General features: G+C 56.2%; 1 protein-coding gene across 4 annotated transcripts in view; it reads left to right on the top strand.

Annotated features, from left to right (window-relative positions):
• CHD6 (chromodomain helicase DNA binding protein 6) overlaps positions 1–14198 on the top strand; it is a 180028-nt gene that overhangs the window by 97425 nt on the left and 68405 nt on the right. For all 4 annotated transcript variants that reach the window (XM_074970360.1, XM_074970359.1, XM_074970358.1 and 1 more), the window contains 8 exons: positions 663–812; positions 3338–3403; positions 4356–4414; positions 5058–5175; positions 7184–7270; positions 7959–8093; positions 8660–8781; positions 11774–12017. In XM_074970360.1, the coding sequence (XP_074826461.1) occupies positions 663–812; positions 3338–3403; positions 4356–4414; positions 5058–5175; positions 7184–7270; positions 7959–8093; positions 8660–8781; positions 11774–12017 (981 nt within the window). The remainder of the gene's footprint in view (positions 1–662; positions 813–3337; positions 3404–4355; positions 4415–5057; positions 5176–7183; positions 7271–7958; positions 8094–8659; positions 8782–11773; positions 12018–14198) is intronic.

Here is a 14198-nt window from a genome sequence, read left to right as displayed (position 1 = left end):
TCCCTCCGCAATCCAGCAGTAGCACAGCTCTCCATTGGGGTCCCCTAAGAGATGGCCCATGTGATTTGGACAGGGGATTCACCATCCCCCAGCATCCTTCAGCCCTGGCTTCTGTTCGGTGCTCACCCCAGCCTGAGCCCTGGCCTCTGTTCGGTGCTCCCCCGCCACCTCTGAGCCAGGCTAGAAAAGCATGTGGCTTAAACCAATCCTGAGAGGTGCCAGGCGCCCTTAATGCCCCATGGTTTCCGAGGATTGCAGTCCCTGGGCACCTACCAGGATGGGCCCGAAATGGACGCACCTGAACCACAGGGCTGGAATGCTGGGTTCAAACACTGTGCTCCATGTTGAGGGTTCTCAGGGAGCGTGTGAGCAGCTGTGTGTTTTGGCCTGGGGAGGGGGGATCTGATCTCTGGTAGTGCCCTGTGTGAGAGCCAAGAGACGGAGACGGAAATCACTGTGAGAATAGCTGCGCACTCTGGCAGTGTCTGCTGTATAGGGCACTGTTGTCCCACAGGCCTGGGTGGGGATGGGATTCTCCCAGGTGTGGCTGCGCTGTCTCCCCTCCTGCACCTTTCCTTCCCCTGTGAGTCCCCGTGGCCATGGGGAGGAAGAGGTGGTGTTGTCCACCAGCCCTCTGATTGCCTGTGTTGTCTACCACACAGAAGCGCCGCTCGGGTCGCCAGGTGAAGCGGAGGAAGTACAATGAGGACCTGGATTTCAAAGTGGTGGATGACGATGGCGAGACGATAGCAGTGCTGGGAGCTGGGCGAGCCTCCGCGCTCTCCGCGTCCACGCTGGCATGGCAGGCAGAGGTATGGGAGGGCCCGCTAGCCTGTCTTGCACCAGCCGTCCCTTTAGAGAGGGGCTGGGGCTCTGCTGTATTGAGGGAGGGGCATGAATGTGGTGTTGACTGTGTACTGAAAGCAAGCAGGAGCGTGTGGGTCCGAGGGGGAGCCAGCTGTGTGGGGCAGTGCATGTGCCTAAGAGGATGGGTGAGAGCTGCCCAGAGCATTGTCCAGCTGAGCTCAGCATGGCTCCTTGCAGAGTGTGCGGGGGGCTCTCCGAAAGTGAAGCGTTCAACCCCAGCACCTCCTAGCGCTGAGAGATGGGAAGGACCATCCAGAGCCCCAGCATGTCGGCCTGCCAGGTCACTGAGGGCCTGTTCTCAGCCCATGGTCCGGGGCTTGAGCTCCCTCTTGTTTCTGCAGGCCCTGCTCTGCCCTTTCTCTGAGAGGCTATTCCCAGGGGAGGCTGTCTTCCTGCCCCACCCAGCTCTGCCCCAACACCACACTCAGTGATCCCCTCCCTCCTTGGCATTAATGCCCTCGGGGTGTCTGTGGGCTGCTGCCATGTCCCTCCTTCCGCATCCCCTAACTACACTAAGCTGTCACGACTGAGGCCGTGGAGATTAGTGTCTCCAGCCTGCTGATATCTTTGACCCCTTTCCAGTTTCTTGGCATCTCTGGCAATGCAGTGCCCTGTGTGGGGGGTGTGATCACAGCCCACCCATGCGGCATGGGGCAGTCACTTCCCTGCTCCAGAGTATGGGGTCTGTCTGCAGCCCAGTGCTGTGCTCGCCATCTTTGTAGCCTCATCACCTTGTGTCTGGCACGCTGGCCACTCACTGTGAGTCCTGAGGCATTTCGGATGTGCCTGTCTACACGCTCTCTCGGTGCCCATGTCTCTACTCTCTCCAGGTCCCCCTGTGTCAGTGCTCTGTCCTGGCGGACTCTGACAGCTTCTCTCGGCCGGGTCTCTGCTGTGAGTGTCAAGCACTGGCTGCTCGCTCCCTGCTCCAGCCCCTAGCGAAGCTGTTCAATATTGATTACAGCCTCTCTTTGTGTACCCCTTAGTCAGCTCTCAGCCAAGCTTCCGCGTGAATATTAGTCATCTCCTTTACTGAGCTGTTCAACGCGACCCTGCTGCTCTTCCCAGGGGAGATGTTCGGCCCTTTCTCTCTGTTGCTGATTCTCCTTTGGCCACTGTCACAGGCCTGTGATCCTAGTTTGGCCCATGGAAATGATCTTGCAAGTGAGATTTCTTGAGAGACCCTAGCAAATCCTTTGCTGAAATCCAAATGGGAAAGGGAAGTGTCCTTGGCAGTCCCATTGGTCCCACCTGCCATCTGCTTCCCTCTGGGCAGGGCAAATGTGGCCTGACCCCAGCACACCCCGGAGAAAACCCCATTCTGGGTGGGTCACTATGTGCAAATGCTCAATGCCTCCTGCTCCCCTGCGGCATTATGCCAGCAAGTCTGACGAGCTGCGGCCACTGGGGCTGGCTGCATTCGTTGCCTCCATCTGACATCCAGCATTTTAGAGGTGACCATAGCAACTGTGGCTAGAGAAACCCACTGGCACCTTGGCCCTTCCAAGGCTAGGAACAAAACCCACCCACAAGGCTCTTACAACACTCGTGTGCAGGCAGTGGGCATGGCTGCACCCGATGGTGCCCCCAGGGATGGAGATGGGGAGTTTTGTGAGTGGCACAGATAGTGATGCAGCCAGCCATGAGGTGTGGGGCTTTCCCTGATGTGGGGCTCACCCCGATGTAGTTGGATGCCCCACCTGTCCTCCTCTCAGGAGCCTGTGGCTTGTATTTCCTCCCCCTCCCCCAAGCCCTTCCACTGGCGGTCTGCTTCTAAACTTGCTCCAGCCTTGCGGTAGAGCACAAGCCCCTCCCCATGGAGAGGGGGAGTCATGCCCTGCCCTGGGACACTCTGCCCCAGTGATATTGCAGGGTGGAAGAGGACACGTGTCGTCCTCAGGGTACCCCCCCATTGTGCGTGTGCTGTGCGCTGCTGGCTCCCTCATGCCCCTGGGAGAGGCTGGAGCTGGCGCACCGACAGGCAGACGCTGGCCCTGAGGCTCTGTCCAGCCCCCAGTGCAGAGCACCTCCCCATCCCCTGGCTTGCTGGTGCCATTCCCTACGTGTGTGTGGCCAGGAGGGAATAGCACCTTGGCGTTGGGCACTGCTGGGGCTCAGGTGGGGTCTGGGCGGCCTCAGCTGAGTGCCACCAGGAGGAGCCAGGGTGCTGGGATGATGCTTCCCCTCTCCTGGCCCCAAACACAGCCCTGGAAATTGCTGCCCCATCCAGGGGCCATTGAAGCTGCTCCTGGCCTGTCTGAAGAGCAGTGGTGGTGCTGCTCTGATCCCTCTGACCTGGGACTGTGAAGAACACCCCATTGTTTACCAGCTCCGGGCTTCCACACTGCTGTGAGCCCAGTGGGCGGAAGGCGAGTGGGGCGGCCAGTGAGCTCTGTGTGGCAGGGCTGCGGGTCCTGTGCCCCACTACCAGGCCAAGGTATTGACTCTGCTTTCCCTTCGATGCCCTCAGGAGCCCCCTGAGGATGATGCCAACATCATTGAGAAGATCCTTGCCTCCAGACTGGTGCAGAAGGAGGTGAGTGTCTCTCCCCTCCTGTGTCTAAAAATGGGAGACACCTGGGCACAGCTCTGGCATACTGACATGGCCCTATGGCTGCCCATGGCCTCCTCGCCGGGGGCTGAGGCAATGTGATGTCACACCGTTTGGGGTTGGACACCCCCAAGGAAGAGGCATAGCCCACTGACCGGGAGTCCCCCTTCACCAGGAGTCAGCCCCTGCTGCCTCCCATGAGCATCTGCTCTGGGCTTTCTCAGGATACAGTGGGCATGATGAGAGAAGGGCTCTGATTGGCTGACTATGGCCATTGCTGGGCCTGGGTGAGGCCAGCAGAGGAGCCTCACAACAGAGCAGCTCCATGAAGGGCAGAGATGGGAACACTGCCCTTTCTGGAGCAGTGGGATAGACTGCGGGGTTGGGACATGGTGCGTGAAGAGGGGTCTGGCAGAGCCTGCACATCCCAAAGGTGCAAGTACTGGGTCCCCACAGTGCCAGCTGTGTGCAACTTCTACTGGATCCCACACTTCTGGGGTGTGGTAGATCCCAGCGCTTCCTGTGGGTGGAGCTAACGTAGTGCCCACCTGGCCTTGGGCAGGGGAAGGCCGTCGCCCATCAGTCGGGCAGTAAGCCAACGCGGGTGGGAGCCTGGGCCTGGTGAGCTGTTGGCATGTGGCTGCCCTTTGCGGAAGTGTATTCTGGGGCAGCGCATGGAGGAAGTTCTCTCTCTCTGTTACCTTCCTGGCCCTCCAGGGCCACTGAAACCTCGAGTTAGACCTGGGGCAGCGCTCGTCATCTTCCCGAGCCTCATGCTGCTCCGCTCTCCTCTTCGCTGTCTCCCGTGCTCCAGTTCTGCCTCCAGCTTACACACAGGCCAGAGGAGCAGAGTCGGAGCCCTGACCAGGGGAGAGGTCCCTGGCCTGCACCCCTTCCCTGCGCTGGCTGGTGCTAACCCGCTCACTCTTGGTTTCAGGTTCACCCGGGCGGCCTGGCCTATGAGATGGAGGAATTCTACGTCAAGTACAGAAACTTGTACGTGCAACGTTTATGTTCTGTATTGGCACATGTGCTGTGTGCAGAGATGTGTGTATGCAAGTGCTGTGTGGAGAAGTATATGCGTGTGCATGCACATGGTGTGCACAGAGATGTGTGTGTTCACATGCTGTGTGCAGATGTGTGCATGCACTTGGTGTGTGGCGAGATGTGCACATGCTCTGAGTGCAGAGGTATGTGTACAGATGTTCAGAGAGGTGTGTGTGGCCGTACACTGGATGCAGAGTGTGTATGAGGAAGTGCTGTGTGCAGAGGTGTGTGTGCACGTGCATGCCCCATGCTGCTCCCCTCGCACTAGCATCCACCTTGCTGGGATGGCTGCCAGCTTGATGCAAACCCAGCCTGTGCTAGCTCTGGCTAGGTGCTTGGAACCTCTCCCCCTGGGCTTCCTTCTGAGCCCATGCCCCTGGCAGGGTGTTAGGAACAGGAAGTCACTGCCATCCTTGGCCATGGAGCTCAGTCTCAGCTGTATCGGAGCCATTTGTTTCCCCAGCCTCTGGCCTTGTGTTACAAACCAGGGGCTTAGTGCAGTGGGGGGGTCACTGAGGGCTCCTTCACGCTGGGAGGGGGGCGGGATCGCGACCCTCCAGGCTTTCATGTTTGCCTGCCTGTTGTTCCGCAGCTCCTACCTGCACTGCAAGTGGGCGACGCTGGAAGAGCTGGAGAAGGACCCCAGGATCTCTCAGAAGATAAAGCGCTTTCGGAACAAGCAGGCCCAGATGAAGCATATCTTCACAGAGGTGAGGCCGTGGCCAGGCGGCTGACACTTCTATCTCCTCTCTGGAGAGCTGGGCTAGTCAAACTGGCTGGGTGCTGCTCGTGAGCCCCGGCTGGGCACTGCCGTCTGCCATGCTCTCTGCCCAGCTGTCCCCAGTTACAGTGCAGGAGCTTCAGCTTGACAGCTGGCTCAGCCAGACCTGCCCCAGCTCTGTTCTGAGTGATGCGTCCCAGCTGGAGGCAACCAGGCAGCCTTTATCCTAGTCCTGGGGCTGGCTGCTAGCTCCAGCCCAATGCCAGCGGGTTGAAGGGGATACTGGATGGGCTCTGCTCCTTGGCTCACGTGTGTATGATCAGGAGAAGCCTCACAGCAGCCCAGGCAGACGGGGGGAGAGGTATTCAGCAGTGCCTGTGGGGCCAGTGACACCCCCCACGGTGCCAGACATGACTGCAAGCTGTCAGCCCTGTTGCCCCCAACCCACCGTGGCTCTGGGGGATCACACTGACAGTCCACGTTTGTCTAAGGAAGGACGTAGGGCTCAGGCCAGCGTTGCCACATGTGAGCTAACCCAACCCCCTGTGGCTTCTCCCTGGCATGGGCACCTCGTGCCTCAATTTAGCAGGTCATGTTCACTTTGATCAGGGGGTGTATGGTGCCATCGTGCCAGGGCAGTGTGCAGTGGGGCAGCGTGAGCAGGGGCATGCAGCACCATCGTGCCGGGGCAGTGTGAGCAGGGGCATGTGGCACCATTGTGCCAGGGTGCATGTATTGGGGCAGTGTGAGCAGGGACATGTGGCACCATCGTGCCAGGGCAGCATGTAGTGGGGCAGTGTGAGCAGGGGTGTGTGACACCATCATGCCAGTGCAGCGTGTATCAGGGCAGTGTGAGCAGGGTGTGTGTGGCACTATCATGCCAGGGCAGTGTGTATCGGGGCAGGGGATGTATAACATGGGGTGGCATCTGCATCTGGACTCCTCTTGCAGCCCGTGACGTATCTCTGCTGCAGGAGTGGGGGCAGCGTGGCTCCCTGGAGAGCTCTCTGGCATTACGCCCTCATCTGTGCAGTGTGCCTGCTCATCGTGCGGGCGAACGAGATCTCCTGGGGCAGGGCTGTTGCAGGGAGAGAAGGAGCCATAAACACCCAGGCCCTGCTGGGCAGCTCCCTCCCCCTCTGCTTTGTGAGCAGATTGGAAGCCGTTTCCTAACATTCACTCTGGAGATATTTGCCGGCGGCTCCTGTGCCATGTACTGGCGAGTGTAAATCAGCGTTGAGGAAATGGCAATGTCTTTGTAAGCGTGGCTGTAAACCCTCAGGGGCTCCAACTCCCAGCCCTTGCCCAGTGTGCAGATGCAGCGTCCCTACTGGAGAGCATCGTGCCCCTAACCCTGGGCAGGGTGCAAGTCGTGCTCTGCCTCGGCCTCTAAGCTGCGCAGCAAGGAAACCGATCTCCTTCCCCTCCCTCCCCACAGCCTGCCAGAGTGGCAGTGACACCTCTGCAGCTTGCTCCTGCCAGGGAGAGTGGTGGGACTGTGGGGAGGTGAGGGCCCCTACAGCTTGGTGCCAGGCTCCGGGCTGTTGGCTGTGTTGAGCTGGCCGAGGACAGTCAGGTGGGGCTGTGTCTGGCAGGTGACCTGGGTTGCTGAAGTTTGCCAGGACGGAGGGGTGTGAAGGCCTGCTTGGGGCTGTGTCTGGCCACTCGTCGGCGGGAGCCCTTGGACTCACGAGCACACAGGGCTGGGCTCTGAGCTAGCTTGTGCCCTAGGTGTGAGCTCCTCGCTCGCTGAGCTCAGGCAGACATTCCTTCCCATCAGCGGCAGCACAGAGCCAGCATTCTCATGTGTTCTAGGACAGCAAGGGGCCTGCTCTCCCGACACCTCCCTGGTGGCCCCCTGGAGGTAGATGCAGGGGCCAGCTCCGGTATGTGCTCCCTGCACTGTGGAGCCCTGGGACCATGTCCCTTTCACCCTCGCTCTGCTCGGCCCAGCAGGCAAACTGAATGTGTCGCTCTCTCTCCTCCCGCTGCACCAGCCTGACGAGGATTTGTTCAACCCAGACTACGTGGAGGTGGATCGGATCCTGGAGGTGGCTCACACGAAGGACTCTGACACCGGGGAGGTGAGTGCCACCCCTAGCATGCAGCTGCTCTTCATCTGGAAGCGGGGGGAGCAAGGCACAGTGGGGAGGGCAGAGGCTGTGCCCAGGGGGAGCTCAGTGGAAGTGCCCTGGGAAGGCAAGTTTATTTACCTCTTTATGGGACCTGCCGGGAGCTGTGGGTTTCAGGAACGCTGGTTCCAGTGTAGTTATTACCAAGTGCTGACTCAGCAAACCCAGAGGGAAGAAGTGCTGGGAGCAGGGGGCTAGAAATGCGGTGATCCCCTGAGGCTGGCACTGAGTCCCTGCCTGATCCTTGATCCCTAGCCTGCAGAGAATGGTGTGTTATGTTCCTTGACGGCTGGCATCTGGGGCCTGGGGAGGAGACCTTGAACCCTGAGGGCCTAGCTCATGCAGGGGGATATTTGGGCCAGGCTTGGATTGAGCAGAGGTCTGGGTCTGCGCGGCCTGAGTGTGCATGTCTTCACGTGTGTGCATGCAGGCAGGCAGGCTCATGTGCATGTCTTCACGTGTGTGAGTGCATGTCTTTGTGTGTGCAGTACGTGCAGGCAGGTGGGCTGGCACTCATGCGTGTGCATGCTAATGCTGGGGGCTTACACCCCATGGGGCAAGAGAATGCGTGGCCCCCGGTCCTCGCCTTCCAGAACATGTCCCCCTCCCTGATCCCGAAACACCTCTCCTTGCGCTGCAGGAGGTGACCCACTACCTGGTCAAGTGGTGCTCGCTGCCGTATGAGGAGAGCACCTGGGAGCTGGAGGAAGACGTTGACCCTGGAAAAATCAAGGAGTTCGAGACCTTGCAGATCCCACCAGAGATCAAACATGTGGTAAAGTACCCTTCGGCTTCTTGGCCGCTCTGTGACGCGGGGAGAGGGAGGCCTGTTAGCACAAGTGCTGGTTAAGTGCTTCTGATGTCTTTGGATCCTGGCCTGCCACCCCTGCTGTTCTGATCCTGAGCCCCCGCCCAGCACTGCTGATGCCCCACAGTCCTGACTGGCAGCCCCTTGCTGTTATAATCCTGAGCCCCCGCCCAGTGCTGCCGATGCCCCTCAGTCCTAACCTGCAGCCCCCTGCTGTTCTGATCCTGAGACCCCTCCACAGTGCTGCCAATGCCCCTCAGTCCTGACTTGCAGCCCCCTGCTGTTCTGATCCTGAGACCCAGATCCCCTGCATCCCCCACGTTTGGGGTGGGGAAAATCAGGTGCTGGGATCTAGGGGCTGAGGCCTTGCTGTTGATCAGCTGATGCTTGCTAATAATTTTGAAACCTCTTTCCCAAGTTTTCCCTTTTCAGCCTGAGCCCAGCATTGTCCCTTGTCCCTAGTCTGCAGCTATACCTCGCTGAGCACTAGCCTGTTCTTTTCCGTGGGTCATGCTCTCTGCTCCCCCTTCTAGGAGCGCCCCGCTTCTGAGTTCTGGCAAAAACTGGAGAAGTCACGGGACTATAAGAATAGCAACCAGCTACGGGAGTACCAGCTGGAGGGGATGAACTGGCTGCTCTTCAACTGGTACAACAGGTGAGCAGGGGCCGGAGCACGCCCCACCACAAGGAGCACTGCTGGTGTTTCACATGTCAGTGGCCGGGGGAGTGTTGTGCCATTGGAGGGGAAGGGTGCTTCCTGAAGCAGATGCATGAGCTATGCCTACGGGAATTCTGCACCAAAACATTAGCAATTCTGCGCACAATGTTCTAAAATTCTGCATATTTTATTTGTCAAAATAACACTATATAATCATGCCAGTTTCAATTATTTTGGTAATTTATTTCAAAATACCTATTAGCAAGTATGTCTGTAACCATATGGACAGCAACAAAAAATTCAGGAAATGTGTTTTGATAAATAGATTCCTTACTAGGCATATTAATACAGAACACTGAGTAATAATTCCTTTAAACTACAATACAGAAACATATTTACCGCACCCCTCAGAAGCAGTGCAAATATTTGGGGGAATTGGGATAACAGAGCTGAGGGAGAGGGAAGTAATTGCTGGGTAGGCACCTGGGAGTGAGCCTGGAGGATTGTTGGGTGTGGGTGGGAGGGGTATGGAACAGTGGTTTTTTTGGGGAGGGGAGAAGGGATTGTTAAGGAGCCTCCCCCATGCAGACCCTGGCTGACCCTTAGCCTTTCTCGTTCAGTCAGGGACATCTGCCCCCCCCCATCCATTTCTGCACCACCCCCACTCAGCTACCCCTGCCCCTGTCCCCGTGTCAAGGTTCCTTCCCCACTCTGAACTCTAGGGTAAAGATGTGGGGACCTGCATGAAAGACCCCCTAAGCTTATTCTTACCCGCTGAGGTTAAAAATTCCCCAAGGTACAAACTTTTACCTTTTGTCCTTGAGCCTTTATGCTGCCACCACCAAAGTGTCTAACAAAAATAACAGGGGAAGTGCCCACTTGGAAACATCTCCCCCCCAAAATATCCCCCCAAGCACTACACCCCCTTTCCTGGGGAAGGCTTGATAAAAATCCTCACAATTTGCATAGGTGAACACAGACCCAAACCCTTGGATCTTAAGAACAATGAAAAAAGCAATCAGGTTCTTAAAAGAGAATTTTAATTAAAGAAAAAGTAAAAGAAAAACCTCTGTAAAATCAGGATGGTAAATACCTTACAGGGTAATCAGATTCAAAACATAGAGAATCCCTCTAGGCAAAACCTTAAGTTACAAAAAGACACAAAAACAGGAATATACATTCCATTCAGCACAACTTATTTTCTCAGCCATTTAAACAAAACAGAATCTAACGCATATCTAACTAGATTGCTTACTAACTCTTTACAGGAGTTCTGACCTGCATTCCTGCTCTGGTCCTGGCAAAAACATCACACAGACAGAGAGGACCCTTTGTCTCGTCCTCCCCCCCCCCCAGCTTTGAAAGTATCTTGTCTCCTCATTGGTCATTTTGGTCAGGTGCCAGCGAGGTTATCTTAGTTTCTTAACCCTTTACAGGTGAAAGGGTTTTTCCTCTGGCCAGGAGGGATTTAAAGGTGTTTACCCTTCCCTTTATATTTATGACACTCCGCATTCCCCCCTCCCCATGTGTCCCTGCACCCCCACTCCCATCAGCCCCTGTCTCCATGCTATCACCCCCCTTGCTCCTGTGCCCCGCCCTGGTTTATGCCCTCCACTAGCCCTTCTGAACACCAGTCTGTGTGACCCCCCAGCAGCCCCGTGTGTCCTGCTCTGGCTGCCCCCACATATCCCATACCTCCTCACCTGGCCCCGCGGGCAGGATGCTGTGAGGAAGGCAGCCCTCCTGCTCCCTCTCTGTGGTGGCTGACTGCTCCGGCCCTGAGTCAGCTGCCCTCTTTTCTGGTGCCACAGCAGCCCCTGGTGGGCGAAAGGTGTAATTGCAGTGCCTCCCTGTCAGAATCTGTTTTCTGTGAGGAAAAAAAAATCTGCAGGGGTCATAAATTCTGCGTGGGCACAGTGGTGCAGAATTCCCCCAGGAGTAATGGGCTTATCACTCCCATGGTCTGATGGGTCACTACTCCCCCTGCTGTCAGGGTGCATGTCAGCAGCAACCAATATAGTTTTGTTCTTTGTAATTTTACCTTTATGATTGTTTAATACCAATGAAGTTGGCTCCTCCCAGATGGCATGAAGTGTGTGCTAGGTGCTGGTGTGTTCCTGGGGCTGGTGAGGCCTCAGGAGAATGAGGACTCCACTGGGCGTCCCTTGGGTAGTTGGTTGGTTGGTGCTGGCCATGCTGGTGTGCCCCTGGCAATAGCAGGGACACAGCTGCCCTTAAGAGACAGAAATGTGCACAATGCTGTGCACTGACCCATGCACAAATACCTGGAGCAGATGGACATGCAGATGGTTAGCCTTTGCATGCACAGTAGCCTGATTTGTGTGTGCACCCACAGCAGTTGTGTGAGCATTTTCCCACTGACCTTGGGTCTGTAATTTGCAGATATTTTGGTGGCTGGCCCAGGACTACCTTTAATGTGAGCATCTCGTAGGCTTTAGAGGCCCTAAGTTCCCCCTCCGAACCCCTGGGAGACAGTTCTGTCTCCAGTGCTTCCAGGCTCAGAGAGGTGGCATGACCTGCCCAAGGTGGCAAGGCAGGCAGTGTCAGTGCTGTGGGTTCCCCAACATGCTATGTACATAAAAACGGCCATACTGGGTCAGATCAAAGGTCCATGTAGCCCAGTATCCTGTCTTCTGACAGTGGCCAATGCCAGGTGCCGCAGAGGGAATGAACAGAACAGGTAATCCCCTGTTGCCCATTCCCAGCTTCTGGCAAACAAAGGCTAGGGACACCATCCCTGCCCATTCTGCTAATAGCCATTGATGGACCTATCCTCCGTGAATTTATCTAGTTTGTTTTTGAACCCTGTTATAGTCTTGGCCTTCACAACATCCTCTGGCAAGGAGTTCCGTAGGTTGTCTGTGCCTTGTGTGAAGAAAGACTTACTTTTGTTTGTTTTAAACCTGCTGCCTATTAAATGTGTCCCCATGCATAATGTGTCCCCATGTGTGTTGTGCTGCATCTGCAGGAAGAATTGCATCCTGGCGGATGAGATGGGCCTGGGGAAGACGATCCAGTCGATCACCTTCCTTTCTGAGATCTTCCTGATGGACATTCATGGTCCCTTCCTCATCATCGCGCCGCTCTCCACCATCACCAACTGGGAGCGGGAGTTCCGCACCTGGACGGAGATGAATGCCATCGTGTACCATGGCAGCCAAATCAGCAGGCAGATGATCCAGCAGTACGAGATGGTGTACAGGGACATGCAGGTGCCTGCCGCTCTCAGCTCCCCATGGCCCAGTGACCCTCGGGTCTCTCCTGCTTGGCCACTGGGGTTGTGGATGGATGCCGTGACGGGTTCCCTCTGGGGTGCTACCTGGGACTGGGGTACCACTGAGCCCTCTGACTCACCAGCCTGGGCTCCCTCTCACACTGTGCTGCTGTGACAAGCTGTAGATTGCTCCCAGACCTACACTCCCACCAGCATTTGCACAGGCAACGACACACCCAGCTGCAGTTACATGCAGGCTGACCAGGCACTGCATGAACCAACAATAGAGAGGCTACAGCCAACCTCCAGCTCCCCAGCCTAGGACCCCAAAGCTGTACTGTCCTGCCCTGATCGAAACCCCAACCAGATTGAATTTATTATTCAGTTCGCCTCTCCCTCAATGTGGAGAGGAATATGCACGATACGCTTGTGTTAAACCAAGCTGAGATTTTCCCCAGACACTTCAAAGACACACTGGTTTAGATTAAAACATAAAACAAGTTTATTAACTACAAAACCATCTATTTTAAGTGATTATAATAGCAAACAGATCAAAGCAGATTATCTAGCAAATAAACAAAACCGCAAACTAAGCCTAACTACTAGATAGATTGGATACGAATTAGCAATCTCTCACCCTGGCTGATGATACAAGCAATTCACCAGGTTTCCATACACAGGCTAAAAATCCTTTTAGCCTAGGACCAGCACTTCCTTTCCCCCAGTCCAGTCTTTGCTCTTTGGGGTTTTCCAGGAGTGTCCTTGTGTGGGGAGTGAGGCCCCTAGGTGATGTCACACCCCACCTTATATAGCTTTAATTTATGGCGGGAACCCTTTGTTCCAACCTCAGTTCTCAGCCCCGTTTGTGGAAAAATGGAGATCAGTGTCATGTGGTCTGGTCACATGCCCTTGCTGAGTCATAGCTGCCATTACTTACAGGCTGTCTGGAGCATTCTCAGGAAGGCTCACCAGATGAGGAATAAGCTTCTCCTAAGACCTGTTGTTTCCCCTGATGGCCCATTATCTTGAATAGGCCCTTTCCAACCAGCTGTCTAGACTGGAAGCATCTTGCCTACAAATGAGGTCCCTCAGGTGTAACTACTTTTGAAATACAGATATATAGTCAATATTCATAACTTTAGATACAAAAATGAAGTATGCACACAAATAAGATAATCATATTCAGCAAATCCTAACTTTTCCTTAGACACATCACATGACTCATCTTGTACAAATTGCATCATAATTATGTCATAATCATACCCGCATGATGAATATGGGATGTAGTGTCACAGATACCCCTGGAGTCAGCCTTGCAGCCTGGCTCCCTGCCTAGCTCTGCATCATGAGGAATGTTTTTCATGATGCGACTGGCCTGGGTGTGCCCAGCACACGGGGCTGCCCTAACTGCGGGGAAGGTGCTCTTGAAACACCTGAGTGATGGGGCGCAATGCAAACCAAGACATGCACTGCTCCTGCAGGAGGGTGGGAATGCCGTGGGTCCCTTCCTCTGCTGAGAATGGGCTCGCCTCCTCCATAGCAGGAGCCTGCTTTTCTGATTCTGGAAAGCGGCAGGTCAGAGGGCACCCTGTGTGTGGGATGTGGTGTGTTGGGAAGGCACCTGCTCTGTGGGGCGCGGAGAGCTGGGGGACACCCAGCCTGTGGGATGTGGATTGTCAGGAGCACCCAATCTCCGTGGGGCGCAAGGTGCCAGAGGGATGTGGTGGACCGGGGGGCACCCAACCTGAGGGACGCGGTGGGCCCGGGGGGACCCAGCCTGAGGGACGCTGTGAGCGGGAGGAGGGGCACCAGTCTGTGAGGCGCAGAGGGCCGGGGGGCACCCAGCCTGAGGGATGTGGTGGTCTGGGGGGCACCCAGCTTGAGAGACGCGGTTTGCTGGGGGGCCCCAGCCTGAGGGATGTGGTGGGCTGGGGGGCACCTAGCCTGCAGTTTCGGAGTGTCAGGAGCACCTAGTCTGAGGGGTAGGAGGAACCCAGTCTGTGGGATACAGGCCCTTTGGGAGCCCCCTGCACTTGCAGGGAGAGGCCCTGAGAGTCCTGGCTGGATGTGCACTCCAGCCTGCTGCGTGAGGAGAGATGGGCTCGGGAGTCTGCATTTGAGGTGTGGCCTGTCAGGACCACTGTGCAGCCCTGTCCCAGTGTCCCCAAGGGCATCTTCC

The sequence above is a fragment of the Natator depressus genome, chromosome 13 (genome assembly GCF_965152275.1).
Source record: "Natator depressus isolate rNatDep1 chromosome 13, rNatDep2.hap1, whole genome shotgun sequence".
Classification (NCBI taxonomy): Eukaryota; Metazoa; Chordata; order Testudines; family Cheloniidae; genus Natator; species Natator depressus.
Note: the sequence above shows the minus strand (reverse complement) of the source record. Positions and strands in the feature narration are given on the sequence as shown.